This window comes from Trichosurus vulpecula, chromosome 9 (genome assembly GCF_011100635.1).
Source record: "Trichosurus vulpecula isolate mTriVul1 chromosome 9, mTriVul1.pri, whole genome shotgun sequence".
Lineage (NCBI taxonomy): Eukaryota > Metazoa > Chordata > Mammalia > Diprotodontia > Phalangeridae > Trichosurus > Trichosurus vulpecula.
Window position 1 is genome coordinate 187,212,026 of NC_050581.1, and position 16,595 is coordinate 187,228,620.

Sequence of the window (16,595 nt, forward strand, 5' to 3'; positions counted from 1 at the left end):
GTATTCTCCAGTTTGTATTCAGACAACAGCAGTTCTTTCTCTGAAGGCAGATAGCATTTTTCTTCATGAGTCCTTCAGAATTGTCTTGGATCATTGAATTGCTGAGAATAGCTAAGTCATTCACAACTCTTCATCATACTGTATTGCTGTTACTGTGTACACCATTCTCCTGGTTCTGTTCACTTCACTTCGTATCAGTTCATGTAAGTCTTTGCAGGTTTTTTGAAGTCATCCTGCTTGCTTTTTTTACAACACAATAATATTTCATCACAGCTTGTTCAGCCATTTCCTGGCTGATGGATATCTCCTTATTTCCAATTCTTAGCCACTACCAAAAGAATTACTATAAATATTTTTGTACAAATAGGTCCTTTTCCCTTTTTAAAAAATCCCTTTGGGGTGTAGACCTAATAGTGGTATTATTGAATCAAAGAGTATACATGGTTTTGTAGCCCTTTCAGCCTAGCTTCAAATTGCTCTGTAGAATGATTGAATCAGTGTAACATAGCATCTTCAAGAGATGCTTGAGACCCTGAGAGGTCACTTCTCCATGGTGACATAGCAGCTATATGTCAGACATAGGGCTCCAGCTTAGGCTTTTCTATTCTCAAAACTTGCCCTCTCTCTCCTGTGCTGTGTTCCCTCTAACACTTTGCACTGAAGATATTCAACTTTTAGACTCTCTTTTTGTACAAATATGCGTTCTCAGAGCACTGCCTGAAGTTTCTAAAAGAACATATTGAATCCTCAGATTTCCTCCAGAGATTAAAAAAAACAAAACAACCGGCTAAAGTTGAGGTCAAAGCATTCTCTCTTCATCCTAATATCCTAAGACAATCTAATAAGAGGACCCTATGTTTTCCTTCGTTGGGCCACCCCACCCCATTACACTGACAACTATCACTCTAAAGACTTTTCCCCATGTATCTAAATTCCTTGTGCTTTTGTGTCAATTGGCTTCCCAAAGACAAGTCCAGTTATTACATTTTTAATTGTAAAAATTATTGATTATTATATGTTAATAATGAACTGTATTCTTGCCTTTGTGTGCTATCTAATTGCCTTTCTGTATGGAGGCTTGATTGCATTCCCAGCATAACTGTGGAATTCCTCTCACCAGAGTAGAAAAGAGAAGAAAGTTGTGCTTACCTTGGGGATGAAAGTCACTTATCCTCAGGTGGTTGAATTTGTGCATCTTGGCTATGTCACTGCCTCTGCCTTTCCCATCCTGGGCCAAGGAATAGGAAAGGATGGGGAGAAGCCTTTGGGAGGGAGATGCTGTCCTTCTGCCCATGTGGGCAGGTTCACACGAATCAGATAGGTTCCCAGCAGCTTATAAGTGAGCGTATGTGTATGCACATATTTATGTATATTTTGCACATTTGTATGTGTTATATGCAAATAGTAATAAAATAGCAGCTTCAGAATATAGCATGTTGTTTACATATGTTTATCTATAAACACATGGATTTATATTTATGTGGTGCACAGTGTTCGAAACCAGAATTTTACTGAAACAGAGGGTTCTCCTATGAGCTTTTCGTTTGGGTGTCAAGTTCTTGGTATTTCATCTCATGATATTTCTGCAAAGTTTGAAGTACATTGGGATGAGTAGTGTACATCCTTACATGGGTACATGCTTAAAGGATCCACAACCTTTAGCAAGTTCATTTAGGTCTCACGTGTAGTTTTCTTCCTTCTTAAAGACTAAATACTTGCTAATTTAAGTCCTATGCCTTGATCTCAGCTGCCCCAACTCTGAAAATATTGAATGCTTTCTTGTTGCTGTGTAGAGCTTGCTTTGTGTAGGTTTGCTTGCATGTCAACCCCTCCATTAGGCTCTAAGCTCCTTGTGGTCAGGACTGTGTTTTGCCTCTTTTTGTGTCCCCAGCACTTGGCATAGTGCCTGGCATATAGCAGGCATTTACTAATGTTAATTGGTTGTTTTTTACAAAGTAGACTATGTGGAAATCAGCGCTTCCCATTTGCTGATAGATGCCACAGATGCATCAGTACTTGGAGCTGATTGGTGTTGACATGTAAATGGGACCCTGGTTCATAAATGTGCTGAACAGTTCTTCCCTACTTCTAACTTCAGTTTCAGATTTAGACATGAGCTAGAAGATAGAATATTAAGACTTTAAAAAATCTTTTCAGAGTAAGCGTATGCTAGTGTTTTAAAGAAATCTCCATCGTAGCCAGAGTTAAGCTTTGGATTGTTTTAGTTCACTTAATATTAGATGATGAATGTGAAGTTCATTGTGGATCCTGGACAAAGTGTGGTAAACTTTATTTCTAGACACTTGTGATTAAATCCTTTTGTGTATAGGAATTTGTTACTTTATAGGGTGTGGTGAGCCTATTTTTTAGAGCTAAAAATGACTGACTTGGTTATTCCCTGCTTTGGAGAGCTTCCAGTGTGGAGAAATGAGGGGCAAGAAACTAGAGGGCTCATTCCTCTTGGGATGGTTGGCACTTGAGTAACTTTTACATGCTTCAGGGCCCTGAGTTTTTCTATTTTTTAATGTTCAAATATTTACCAATTCTAACTGGTTCCTTGGCTGTTTCTTGTGTATTTTCTCTGCCTTTCATAGGGCGTCCTGGCAGTGAAACCGCATCTCCTGAAAGCAAATGTGTCTGAACTCAGTTTATGGGTAAGGAGCCATCTGGTCTAATGAGGGGCTTTGTTCTGTTTTGTTCTTCTTATTGTTTACGTCACCCACGGTACCTTTATTTCCCCTTCCAAGTAAACTTTAGGAAAAGAAACTATTGCTTTATAATGCAATGCAGAGGCACGGCAGCATCCTCTGGGTGGCTCTTGGTCTGTAATGTTGCTGCCCCTTGCGTGCAGGAAGCAAACTTGGACCGTTATTTTAGTTTGACTAGGAAAAAACATTGATTTTATTTGTTTTACTCTTGTGTCCCTTGTGACGAGGCTGGATGGGCAAAAGTTTGATAATGAAATGGTATTTGTGTGTGTTTACAAAGATAATTCAGATTGCTGTATATGCCTTCTATAAAATATACTGGTTTGAAACATTAATTGTCAATAGCATTGTTTGATTTTAACTCTTACATGTTAATTTTGGCATTCTGCTTCTTATATTTATCATGTTCTTAGATACCAGTAGTGTCCATTCTGTGAGTAATTGAACTATGCATCTTATCATTTAAGGTTTGCTTAGTAATTTTATGTCATTTTAAGAAATCTGTTTTTTTACATTTATTTTTTAGGTTATTCAAGGATGTACTTGGTTGTTTGGAACAGTCTTATTGAAGTACTTGACCTCTAAGATCTTAGGCATCGCCGACGATGTAAGTATGTTTTAGCTTATACATGAGAAGACTTGATAAATGATTATTTTACTGAATCATCCTCAATTTGAAACTTTCACTTTGATATTTAAAAACTAGATTACCATTAAGTTAAACTAGATTACAGAATCTAATCTATTAGTCAGTTTAACTAAGTCAAGATTTTTAAGCATGCGTGTGTGTGTTTGTATATATCTTTAGAAGTTTTCTAGAGCCATTTTATTTTATTAATTATTATATTTTGGTTAGTTTTCCGTATTATAAGTGCATTGAAACTCTTATATATATGGATAAGTTACTCAAGGAAGCCCCCAGAAATATATATTAGAGCCCATTCCTGCATTTTCCTTATATTGATGAATTTAGAGCTGCAAGGGACTTTAGTGATATAGTCCGCACCTCTCATTTTACAGATGAGGAAACTGAGGCTCAGGATAAGTGCCTTGACAGAGACAGTATTTGAACCCACACTCTCATCCCCTCTTGATAAATCGAGACTCCTTGTGCCACACTTTGCTGCCTTGTCCCACCTTGTGACAGAAGACAGCATCACAGTGCTTAGCGGGCTCCTTGTCTTTCTTTTGTTGTTCTTGATAACTGGCTTGTGTTGTCATTGGTGTGTTTCTAGTGTTTTGAGATTATGAGGATTTCAGGATAATCTTAACTGATTTATCCAAATTGGGCTTTTGCAGAAGATGTATTTCTCTAATTAGAATGAAACTAAATAGGAGGAAATGCAGGCCTTTAAGTATCTTCTAGAACTGTTTTCTTACTGTTTCTTATACCTAGGAGGAATAAAATCAAGGGGTTTTCAAAAATTAAAAATGAAATATAAAATAACTAACAATACTTGCAATGGATTTGGGGTTGGAGGGATGACATAATTTTGCCAGAATCAAAAAAGTGATTTTTGTACACATGACTACATGACTATTAATTTATGGCTGCTTCTTAACATCTAATCATGTATAAAGTGAAAAGCAAGAGATGCTAAGCTGCTAGAATGTGTATGTGTATATATGTGTGTGTGTGTGTGTGTGTGTGTGTGTGTGAGAGAGAGAGAGAGAGAGAGAGAGAGAGAGAGAGAGAGAGAGAAACAGAGAAAGACACAGAGAGAGAGCACAAGTGCTCCTTAAGCCAATAAACCAACCACAGTTATTGAACTAAAAGAAAATGGCCAATGTAGGGGTTCATCTAAAATTTTCCAACATACCACCATGTGCTAAGTGTCCTAAAAAGCAAATGAGAAATAACTTGGTTATAATATTAGTAGTGCTAGAATGCCACCACAACTATTACTGACTTTCATTGGTAAGCAAATTACTTTGTTAGAGGCAGCAGAATAGAAGCTCTTTAAGTTCAAGACTCTTTTATTTCTGTCTTTGGGAGCCCAGGGCTGAGTACAGTGTCTAACACATAGCAAGTGTTTTATGAATTGTAGAATTGAATTGTTAAAGGCAGTTACTTTTTTGGTCCAACGGAACCTTATTAAGTACTTGCTATATTGAAGAAACTGCCAGGCCTTGAGGACACAAAGATGAAGGGGACAATCCCAGTCTCTGTGCTCAAGGGCCTTCTACTTTAGTGGATGACATAGATACAAATAACTACAATGTAGCTTGGAATAGAATTAAGTGAATGGGTAGGGTCAAATAGGAGATATTCTAGGAGGAGGTGACAACTGTTAGCTGGGAGATCTGGTAGGTGGCAAAACATAGGGACTTCAGTAGGTGTAGGAGTCATCACTTGGGGGCAGGGGAGTAGGAGAAGAGCCTTTTGAAGACACAGTTAAATGCTTCTGCAAATGCACTCGATGGGGGCAGAGCCAAGTCAGAAAAGGGCCGACAGTATCATAGAACTAGAACATAGAGTGAGTGAAAGGAAGGAGTATGAAGTTAAGCTGTAATAATTATAGGTGGGAACCATTTTTGGAAGGCTATGAATGACAGGCCAAGGAGCTTATATTTTTTATTGAGGTCATTGGGAAGTCACCAAAAGTTTTTGAGCAAGAGAATAACACAGTCAGGGATTTAGGAAAATGACTGGATGCTATTTGTTATAATGGTCTAATTCAGTTGGAATGAAGGCCTGAGCAAGTTTGCTAGCAAATGGGAATTGAAAGAGGGTGGGAGGATGCCTCTGGTCTTTGAGATTCCAAAGCTATTTCAGAGGTAGGATCTGTAGTGGGTTAGAGGAAGAGTAATGAGTCACAGATGACTCCTGAGATTTTGATCCTGAGTGAATGGTGCTGTCATCAACAGAAATAGGGAAATTAGGAGGAGCGGTGAGTTTAGGAAGATAAAATGTGTCTGCTTTGGTACCTTTTTGAGTTTGAGGTGTCATCTAGACATAAACAATAATGGAATGTGAAACTGAAATTCAGGGAAGGAGTAGAGCCTAGAAACAGAGTTTAGAGAGTCATCCTAACAGGGATAATGACAAAAATAATGGAGGAGGAGGGTGGCCCACATGGAAGCATTGGAGTTTGTGTGCCCTTGGTAATAGAGACTAAGGAGGAGAGGTCACATGAATGGGGAGGAAAAAAAAACAGGAAAAATAAGGAGGCGAGGAAGGGAGCAGGGAGAGCATAGAAAGGTGGTAATGATGAGCGGAATCAAAATGTACAGAAAGGTCCAGGAGGGTGAGGACTGAGTGTTGGATGACCCTGGTGAAAGAGTTTCTGGAGAACGGTGAAGAAGCGACATGTCAGGGAGCTGAGAAGAGTCTTTGAGTCTCAGAGCTGAGAGGAGGGAAGAAAAGACTGAAGAGAATACCCAGAGGTTTTGTCCTGGGCCAGGAGGAGGCTAGCTCTAGCTTCAAATTATAGTTTGAATGTGATGAATCAGTACCCTTAGGAATAATAAATAATATATTCTGAGGCTTCAGTGGGAAAGAAATTTAGGACTTTTAGGGGCATCTTAACTTTTCTCAGTTCCTACAAACTAGTAACTGTTTAAATACAGCTAGCATTTACACTAGCATCATACCGTTGCTAGTTTGTTCTGGCTGTTACTAGATTGTGTAGGACTTTGTTTTGCTTCTTTCTCTTGTACTTATTCTGAATTAATAGTTATTTCAGTTGTCTGTGGATGTCATTCTCCACCCCCCCCCCACTCCCCTCATTACATTGTAAACTTCCATCAACCAATAAACAAGAATTTAAGTGCCTGCTGTTTGCCAGACACTGGACTAGGAAGACCAGGATCAAAGTGAAAGTCCCTGCCCTGAGGGAGCTTCTGTTCTAGAGGGAAGATAGATAACTTCTGGGACTTTGTCTTGTATGAGCTTCTCTCCCACAGGACCTAGGCTAGTGCTGTGCAAATGATAGATTCTTTACAAATATTTGTTAAATTGAACTTAATTAGAAGCTACTTGAAAACTGAACCTTATCTTTCTCTTCCTTAGCTCTAGTCTAGTACTATGCCTTGAACATAGATCTTTTATAAATGTTTGTTGAATTGATTGAAATGAATTGACTGATTTCAAGATCAGTTTTGCTGTCTTTTTACAGTAACATTTAGCATTAAATCACTTATCTTTAGGGGATAACTGAGCTCTGTCCACAAGCTGATATTATTTTGTCCAGGGTGCTGGCACACCAGTGCCCAGTCTCCCCATCCTTCAAGACTTCTACCAGTAAAGGTGAGGCCTCAGATTATAACTAGAATTTGTACCTTAGGTTAAGGAGTTAATGCAGCTAAAATATTGTAAGGGCCTCTTGTAAAGCCAAACCTTGGTAGTCGTTTAAACCAAAGTCTGAGTAAGAGATTTAAGAGAGCTAGTTTTTGTTTAGTTTTGAGCAAGCTTATAGATAGAGAACCTGAGACAATTTAGTCCACAATTAAGTGGGGCAGAAAGGAGAGAGCTGGAGATGAGTATGGAACTGGGGAGGCCAGGGGTGAGGAGAGGACTTGCTGCCTCGGCCCAACTCAATCCTTGCCCCCTGTGGTGGCAAGAAAGCCCCTGCTGATTATCTCTAGGTGTCGGCAATAAAGTCTTAAAGAATCCCTAACCGAATTGCCTTGTGCTTTATTTTTTGTTAGGCTCACATAAGCAACTTGTTAACATCCAAATTCTTCAGTTACAAGGATTTTGACACTTTAATGTACACCTGTGCTGCAGAGTTTGACTTCATGGAAAAAGAGGTGAGAATGTGCTTCCAACGGTACTTTCTTGGTGCCTGTGACACTCTGTTTAGCCATATATTTTGCACATGAAGGCACTCCTGCATCAGGGTGAGGTCATTCTGCAGAGTTGAAACAGTAAGGCAATAAACACAATATCAACGATAATTGTGAATATGCCTATGTAGTTCTGTATTGCAAAGTATGAGATTCCATATAGAAGGTAAAAGAAGTATAACATTTATTCAGACATCAGAAAATCATATCCCATAAGCAAATGTTCAGCTCCCACAGCCAGTCAGCCCACTTTATCACACCAGCAAGGAGCTTAAAACACCACATAACAGCCTGAAGCCTCACCATCCCAAAACCTCTCCAGCCCCCTGCTGTGGTCTTTCCCAAAACAAACTCACAGTACAGCTAAGTCAGCCTGTTCAGTTTTAACCATCACGAGGATGGCCGTTAGCAGCCATTAGCAGCCATAACTGCTTGCTCTCTCTCTCAACATTTTCTGTGACATAACTTCCTTTTCCTGTCAGGAAGCTCCTCCTACCACATGTAACTTAGGCTTCCTGTGAGGTAAACAGGTTACATGGCCCATTAATGGGTGGGAAAGATCTTCAAATCTAATTGCTACTACAAGAGTGCTTTAAGGTGGACTCCTTTTTTTTTGACAAGTAGAAAAAGAATAAGGTAAAGTTAGTAGTTTGTAGATGAAGAAATAAATGGAAGGACGTTAGGTAGACTTTATTCAAGAGTCAAACCTATCCCTTCAATGTTCAGCTCTTTGCTTATTCTCTGGAGGCCTTCCATGTCTTTAAAGTATCATTCACTTTGTGAAGTTATCATTCCGGCATTTAGGTGTTCAGGGACAAGCAGTGTGTGATCTGGTGGACTGTGCCCAGGCCAGTCAGTCTCTGGGTCACTGGGCACAAGTCAGTTATGATTCTCCATCTGTAAAATGGTGGAGGAAACATTGGACGAAGATTGTTGTTGAGTCTAAATCTTGCTTTTTCTGCTTCATTCCTTCATTTATTTGGAAGATAGTACTGACCCTCCCCCCACCCCACTTAGCTAGACAGATAACAAATTAACATAAAACATTTTCAAGAGACAGTTGTAAATGCAAGCTATGTTCACTGGAAAACAGGATTTGAAACCTTGTCTGTAAATTTGTTTTCTGTGATTTATGGTGAGATGCTTGAAAAAAGTCATATTTTAATTATCTTGGGCAATTCACTCACCCTCTCTGTGCCTCATCTTCCTCATCTTTAAGTAAGGGGTTTGGACACAATGGCCTCGAATGTCCATCCTCCGAAGCAGATTTGAATTGTGTTAAGAAATATCAGATCATTGATTAAGCCTTGGGCCAATGAGTCAAGGTGCTTTGAAACCTAGAAATGGTTATTGAAATTCTCTACTGTCTTAGTGATGAAAGAACAAGGTGAGAGAAATCCTCTCTGATATTTGTAGTCAAATCCTCAAGTAATAAAAGAAACCGCATTACAGTACTTAGCCAAGATCGTAGATACAAAAAGAGCTCTTAAAGGGCTCTTTTATCCTTAAGTACTGAAGTAACCATTTGTTTTCTCCTTCCCAAGCCTTCTATCTTCTCTCCTCTGGCAGTGAAAGCTCTGCTTAGCTGGTGTCTAATTTTGTCTTTAGGATACAGACTCTGTAAGGATTTGCTAATGTCAGGAAGACTTGAATTCAAATCCTCCCTCTGTAGCTGTGGGACCTGAGATATGCCACTTAACCTCTCTCAGCTTCTGTTTCCTCATTTGTAAAATGGGCATAACACAATGGCAGATTCATTACACAGATCAAATGAGATCAGAGAGGTGAAGCACTTTGGAAACCTGAAAATGTCATGTTCGTGCCATCATTATTATTACTGTTATTAATTTTGTGTAAAGCATCGAACAAACTATATACTTGTTACAGAATAAGGACTAATTTTATTTTAAATGATTGTAAAACCAAAAGTGGTATGGGCTTTCCATAGAAGACAGGTTTGCTTTGAGACCGATTTCTTGCTCTCTTTATAAATATTCTTTTAGAGGACATTGCAGTTTTGTTAAAGAGATTCTAGCTTCAGATATCAGAGTGATTGATTATTTTGTTGAAATAGATTTTAGGATGATGTCAGAGAAACAAATGAAGGTCACTTTGGAAATTTCAAAGCCCACACTTTGTCAAGACTTTTGTAGCAGAATGCTACTTAAGCAAAACATTCAGCAAAACAGGATGATAATAGATAGATGAATATTTATTTTTGTCACATATTTCAGTTTCTTCAGTGTGCAGAGCCACATTCCTCCATGCCAGGGGAGAGAGGCTTCCTAAGTGCTGGGACTTTTTGGTAAACTACTTAGCTCATTCACCTACACATCCCCAAGTAAAGGAGTCAAAATGTCTTTTCCCTCTGACACGGTAGAGTTTCTTCGTTGATCAGTATTTCCTGTGGGTCCCTTTGTGTTCCCCCCTAAATAGAACTACATACAGCATGAAAGGTGTTAGTGCTGTTCCTGGTAACACTGCAAGAGTTTTTCACACAAATAAAGGTCTAGGATTAGATATTAATGGTAGTGCAACCTTTAACATTTTAAGTATAAATTTTTTAGAAATTATGTGATATGGGTGGAGCCAAGATGGCCACGTGAAAATAGCATCTTACCAGAGCTCTCTCACAAATTCTGTCAGATTCCTATAAAAAAGTGAATCTGAGAAAATTTGAGAGAGTTAGAAACCACAAGCAGTCTGAGTGAGGCAAATTTCCAAGCCAGGAGAGTCTGAAAGGCTGACGGGACGAGTCTGTAGGCTGGGAGAGCGCTCAGTGTGCAGAGCTGCTCCAAACAGCACCAAAGCGGAAGCAGCTGCAGAAACCATTATACGAGACAGGCTGGGAGAAAGCTGGGTGCCCGAAACTGGCAGAGATCCCCAGGCCTCCCAACACAGGACGGGAGTCTGTGGAAGTGAGGAGAGGCAGTAGCCCGATGCCACCAGTCATGAGACAGCAACTCTTGAGGCTTGCAGCCCAGAGGTATGAAACGTGTCTTCTTGAACTTCTGGGAGACATAATGTCCAGGTAAATTGCTCTAATCCCTCCCCCCTGACCCAGAGAATTCCTCGAGAAAAAATGCTGGAATAGAGGAGACAGAAGTGGGGCTTCAGTGGCCAAGCAGTGGGAGTTCCTGAGTCCCAGAGGGGCACAGCCAGCAGGGGTCAACACCAGGAGCCCAGATGTACCCTTGCACCCCCAGGGGACCAGCACAAATAACAAACAGCTGAGACCATTGCTGAAGAGCAGTAGTGCTACAGAGCAGCCCCTGGGGAAGAGGAGACTTCAGGCAGCCAGACCCCTCCCCTACACCTCAGGAAACTGAAGGCTATAATACACAAAGCCAGTAACTAGACTCACAGTCTCCAGAATAAGAAAACTGGGACAGAGAGCCCTGAGCCCCAAAAGCAGAACTTCATCATAAAGCCAGGAAAAGGCTAACCAACATGAAGAACACAAAAAAAACCGAGGACCATTGATTCTTTTTATGGAGATGGGCATGATCAAAATACCAATTTGGAAGAGGATAGCAATGACACTATACCCACATCTGATACCTCAAAAGGGAATGTGAACTGGTCTCAAGTCCAAAAAGCATTATTGGAAGAGCTAAAGGAGGATTTTAAAACCAAATTAGGGAGGGAAAAGAAAAAATGAAAAAAAAAAACACTGATGAAATCAAGTCCTTAAAAAATAAGATTGGCAAAATGACTATGGAGATTCAGAATCTAAATAAAGAAAATGATACCCAGAGAGGTAAAATCAACCTATTGGAAAAGGAGACTCAGAAGCAAAATGAAGTCAGCAACTCATTAAAAATTAGAATTGAGAAAGTGGAAGCTAATGACTCTATGAGGTATCAAGAAGTAGTCAAACAAAATGTAAAGAATGAAAAAATAGAAAAAAAGGTGAAATATCTGGTTGAAAAAACAACTGACCTGGAAAATAGGTCCAGGAGAGACAATTTAAGAAATACTTGTCTACCGAAAACCACGACGTAAAAAAGAACCTTGACAGTATCTTCGAAGAAATTATCAAAGATAACTGCCCAGAGGTCCTAGAATCAGAGGGTAAAGTAGTCATTGAAAGAATCCACCGATCACCTCTTAAAAAAGATCCCAAATTGAAAACACCAAGAAATATTGTAACCAAATTTCAGAATTACAAGGTCAAGGAGAAAATACTGCAAGCAGCCAAAAAGAAACAAATCAAATATCACGAAACTACAGTCAGGATCATGCAGGATCTCTCAGCTTCTACATTAAAAGACAGGAGAAGTTGGAATATGATATTCCGAAGGGCAAAGGAGCTGGGACTACAACCAAGGATCAACTACCCAGCAAAACTAAGCATAATTTTTCAGGCAAGGAGATGGACATTCAAGGAAATAAGGGAATTCCAGACCTTCCTGATGAAAAGGCCAGAACTCAATGGAAAATTTGATCTTCAAATACAAAACTCAAGAGAGACATAAAAAGGTAAACAGAGGGGGAAAAAACCCCACAAACCTTATTAATCAATAAGGGCAAATTATTTGCATCTTTATATAGGATTATATCATCTTATGTATGTGTTATCTATATATATATATATATATATATATATATATATATATATACATGTATATATATGTATATATATATACACTTATATATATGTATATATATATATACACACATGTATATGTCAGTCTTGAGAATAGTACAGCTATTATGACAATTGAAAGGGATGCACATAGACGTGAATGTCTGTATAAAATAACTGATATAAGGATAAAAAACATAATTAAGAGATGTAAAGGGAGGGTTATGGGAGAAGAGGTAAGGAGGTAGTAGAAAAGGGTAAATTACACCAAATGAAGAGGCACAAAAACACATTTTAGTAGAGGGAAAGAATGGAGGGAGAAGAGCAGTATTTGAGCTTTACTGTCATCTGATCTGATTCAAGATGGGAATAATATACCCTGATAAGTATAGAAATCTAACTTGTCCTACAGGTAGTAGGAGGGGAAAGGGGAAAAAGGGAGGGGGGTGGTCAGAAGGGAGGGGAGAAGTAGCAAGTGGGAAACAGATGAGGGAGGGGAATCAAGAGGGAGGGTAGAAATCATAACTGTGAATGTGAATGGGATGAACTCTCCCATAAAACGGAAGCAGATAGCAGAATGGATTAAAAACCATGATCCTACAATATGTTATTTACAAGAAACACATTCGAAACAGGGGGATACACATAGGGTAAAGGTAAAAGGCTGGAGTAAAATATATTGCGCTTCAGCTAAAGTAAAAAAAGCAGGTGTAGCAATCCTAATCTCAGATAAAGCAAAAGTAAAGCTAGATTTAATTTAAAGAGATAAGGAAGGACACTACATCCTGCTAAAAGGCACCATAAACAATGAAGCAATATCATTGTTTAACATATATGCACCAAGTGGTATGGCATGCAGATTCTTAGAGGAGAGGTTAAGGGAGTTACAGGAAGAAATAGACAGCAAAACTATAATAATGGGAGACCTCAACCTCCCCCTCTCTGAACTTGATAAATCTAACCACAGAATAAGAAGTTAAGGAAGTGAACAGAATTTTAGAAAAGGTGGATATGATAGACCTCTGGAGAAAACTGAATGGGGATAAAAAGGAATATACTTTCTTCTCAGCGGTACGTGGCACACACTCAAAAATTGAGCATGTACTAGGGCATAAAAATCTTACCATCCAGTGCAGAAAGGCAGAAGTAGTCAAAGCATACTTTTCAGATCATGATGCAATAAAAATTATTAGTAGTAAAGAACCATGGAAAAATAAGCTAAAAATTAATTGGAAACTAAATAATCTAATTCTAAAGAATGAGTGGGCCAAAGAAGAAATCAGAGAAACAATTAATAACTTCATTCAAGAGAATGACAATAATAAGACAACATACCAAAACTTATGGGATGCAGCAAAAGCAATTCTTAGGGGAAGTTTTATATCACTAAATGCTTACATGAATAAAATAGAGAAAAAGGAGATCAATGAATTGGACATGCAACTGAAAAAGCTAGAAAAAGAACAAATTGTAAATCCCCAATTAAATACCAAATTAGAAATACTGAACATCAAAGGAGAGATTAATGAAATGGAAACCAAGAAAACTATCGAATTAATAAATAAAACAAAGAGCTGATTTTATGAAAAAACCAATAAAATTGATAAACCTTTGGTCAATCTGATTAAAAAAAGAAAGAAGAAAATCAAATTACCAGTATCAAAAATGAAAAGGGTGAATTCACCTCTAATGAAGAGGAAATCAAAACAATAATTAGGGATTATTTTGCCCAGTTGTATGCCCATAAATTTGACAACCTCAGGGATATGGATGAATATCTACAAAAACATAAAAATTGCCCAGGTTAACAGAAGGGGAAGTAAAATTTCTAAATAACCCTATCTTAGAAAAAGAAATTGAGCAAGCCATCAATGAATTCCCTAGGAAAAAATCTCCAGGGCCAGATGGTATTACATGTGAATTTTATCAAACATTTAAAGAACAATTAATTCCTATACTTTGTAGACTATTTGGGAAAATAGGTGAAGAAGGAGTCCTACCAAATTCTTTTTGTGACACAAATATGGTACTAATACCCAAACCAGGACAAGTCAAACAGAGAAAGAAAATTATAGACCAATTTCCCTAATGAATATTGATGAAAAAATTTTTAATAAAATATTAGCAAAAAGGTTGCAGCAACTTATCACGAGAACAATACACTATGATCAGGTAGGATTTATTCCAGGAATGCAAGGCTGGTTCAATATTAGGAAAACTATTAACATAATTGACCATATCAACAACAAAACTAGCAGAAACCATATCATCATCTCAATAGATGCAGAAAAAGCCTTTGACAAAATACAACACCCATTCCTATTAAAAACACTAGAAAGCATAGGAACAAATGGAGCCTTCCTCAAAATTATAAATAATATCTACCTCAAACCATCAGCATGCATTATTTGTAATGGGGATAAGCTAGATACATTCCCAATAAGATCAGGGGTGAAACAAGGATGTCCATTATCACCCCTGCTATTCAATTTAGTACTAGAAATGTTAGCTGTAGCAATAAGAGAAGAAAAAGAAACCGAAGGAATTAGAATAGGCAAAGAAGAAACTGAATTATCACTTTTTGCAGATGATATGATGATTTATTTAGAGAATCCTAGAGAATCAAGTAAAAAACTACTTGAAAGAATAAACAACTTCAGCAAAGTTGCAGGATATAAAATAAACCCACATAAATCCTCAGCATTCCTATATATTCCTAACAAAGCCCAACAGCAAGAGATAGAAAGAGAAATTCCATTCAAAGTTACTGTACACACTATAAAATATTTGGGAGTCTATCTGCCAAGACAAACCCAGGGACTATATGAACGTAACTACTAAACACTTTAACACAAATAAAGTCAGATCTAAATAAATGGAAAAATGTCAGTTGGTCTGGTTAGGCTGAGGTAATATAATAAAAATGACAATTTTACCTAAATTAATCAATTCAGTGCCATACCAATTGAACTACCAAAAAATTATTTTACAGACCTGGACAAAATAATAACAAAAGTCATCTGGAAGAACAAGAGGTCTAGAATATCTAGGGTATTAATGAAAAGAAATGCTAGGGAAGGTGACCTAGCCATACCAGATATTAAACTGTACTATAGAGCAGCAGTCATCAAAACTACCTGGTACTGGCTAAGAAACAGAGTTGTGGATCAGTGGAATAGGATAGGAACACAAGATGGAGAAGTCAACAACTATAGCAGTCTACTCTTTGATAAACCCAAAGAGGCCAGCTTCTGGGCTAATAATTCACTATTTCACAAAGCTGCTGGGAAAATTGGAAAATGGGAGGGCAGAAACTGGGCATAGACCAATATCTTACACCATATACCAAAATAAAGTCAAAATGCGTTCATGATTTAGGAGTAAAGGCTGATACTATAAGCAATTTGGGAAAGCAAGGAATAGTTTACCTATCAGATTTATGGGAAAGGGAAGAATTCATGACCCAACAAGAGATAGAGAGCATTACAGAATGCAAAATGGATAATTTTGATTATGTTAAATTGAAATGTTTTTGTATAAAAAAGCCAATGCAACAAAGATTAGGACAGAAGCAGAAAATTGGGAGAAAATCTTTACAACCAGTGTCTCTGATAAAGGCCTCATCTCTAAAATATACTGGGAACTGAGCCAAATATATAGGGATACAAGTCATTCCTCAATTGTTAAATGGTCAAAGGATATGAACAGACAGTTTTCAGAGGAAGAAATTAAAGATATATATAGACATATGAAAAAATGCTTGAAATCACTACTGATTAGAGAAATGTAAATCAAAACAACTCTTAGGTACCACATCTCTCCTGTCAGATTGGCTAACATGACAAAACAGGAAAATGATAAATGCTGGAGAGGATGTGGGAAAATTGGAACATCGTTACATTGCTGGTGGAGTTGTGAACAGCTCCAGCAATTCTGGAGAGCAATTTGGAACTATGCCCAAAGGGCTATAAAAATGTTCATACCCTTTGACCCAGCAATACCACTTCTACAGTTGTATCCCAAAGAGATCACACAAGTGGGAAAAGGACCCATATGTACAAAAATATTTATAGCGGCTCTTTTTGTAGTAGCTAAGAATTGGAAATCAAGAGGATGCCCATCAATTGGGGAATGGCTGAACAAGTCGTAGTATAAGAAGATAATGGAATACTATTGTGCTATAAGAAATGGGGATGATACGGACTTCATAATAACCTGGAAAAACCTACATGATATAATGCTAAGTGAGCAGAGCAGAGCCAGGAGAACATTATACACAACCACAGATATATGGAGTCCGTGAGGACTAACCCTGATAGACTTTGCTCTTCTCAGCAACACAAGGTGCAAAGACAACTCCAAAGGACTCACGATGGAGAATGCTATCTACATCCAGAGAAAGAACTATGAAGTATGAATGCAGATTAAGGCACACTTTATGCTCTCCTTTTTTTCCCTTTTTTTTTTTTACTCACTTTTGTTTTTGTTTTGGGGAGTTTTTTTGGTTCTGT

General features: G+C 38.0%; 1 protein-coding gene across 1 annotated transcript in view; it reads left to right on the plus strand.

The window, feature by feature from the left end:
* DPY19L1 (dpy-19 like C-mannosyltransferase 1) overlaps positions 1-16,595 on the plus strand; it is a 122,498-nt gene that overhangs the window by 87,301 nt on the left and 18,602 nt on the right. Inside the window, exons 12-14 of the mRNA XM_036738268.1 lie at positions 2,595-2,654; positions 3,235-3,315; positions 7,359-7,460. Of these exons, the coding sequence (XP_036594163.1) occupies positions 2,595-2,654; positions 3,235-3,315; positions 7,359-7,460 (243 nt within the window). The remainder of the gene's footprint in view (positions 1-2,594; positions 2,655-3,234; positions 3,316-7,358; positions 7,461-16,595) is intronic.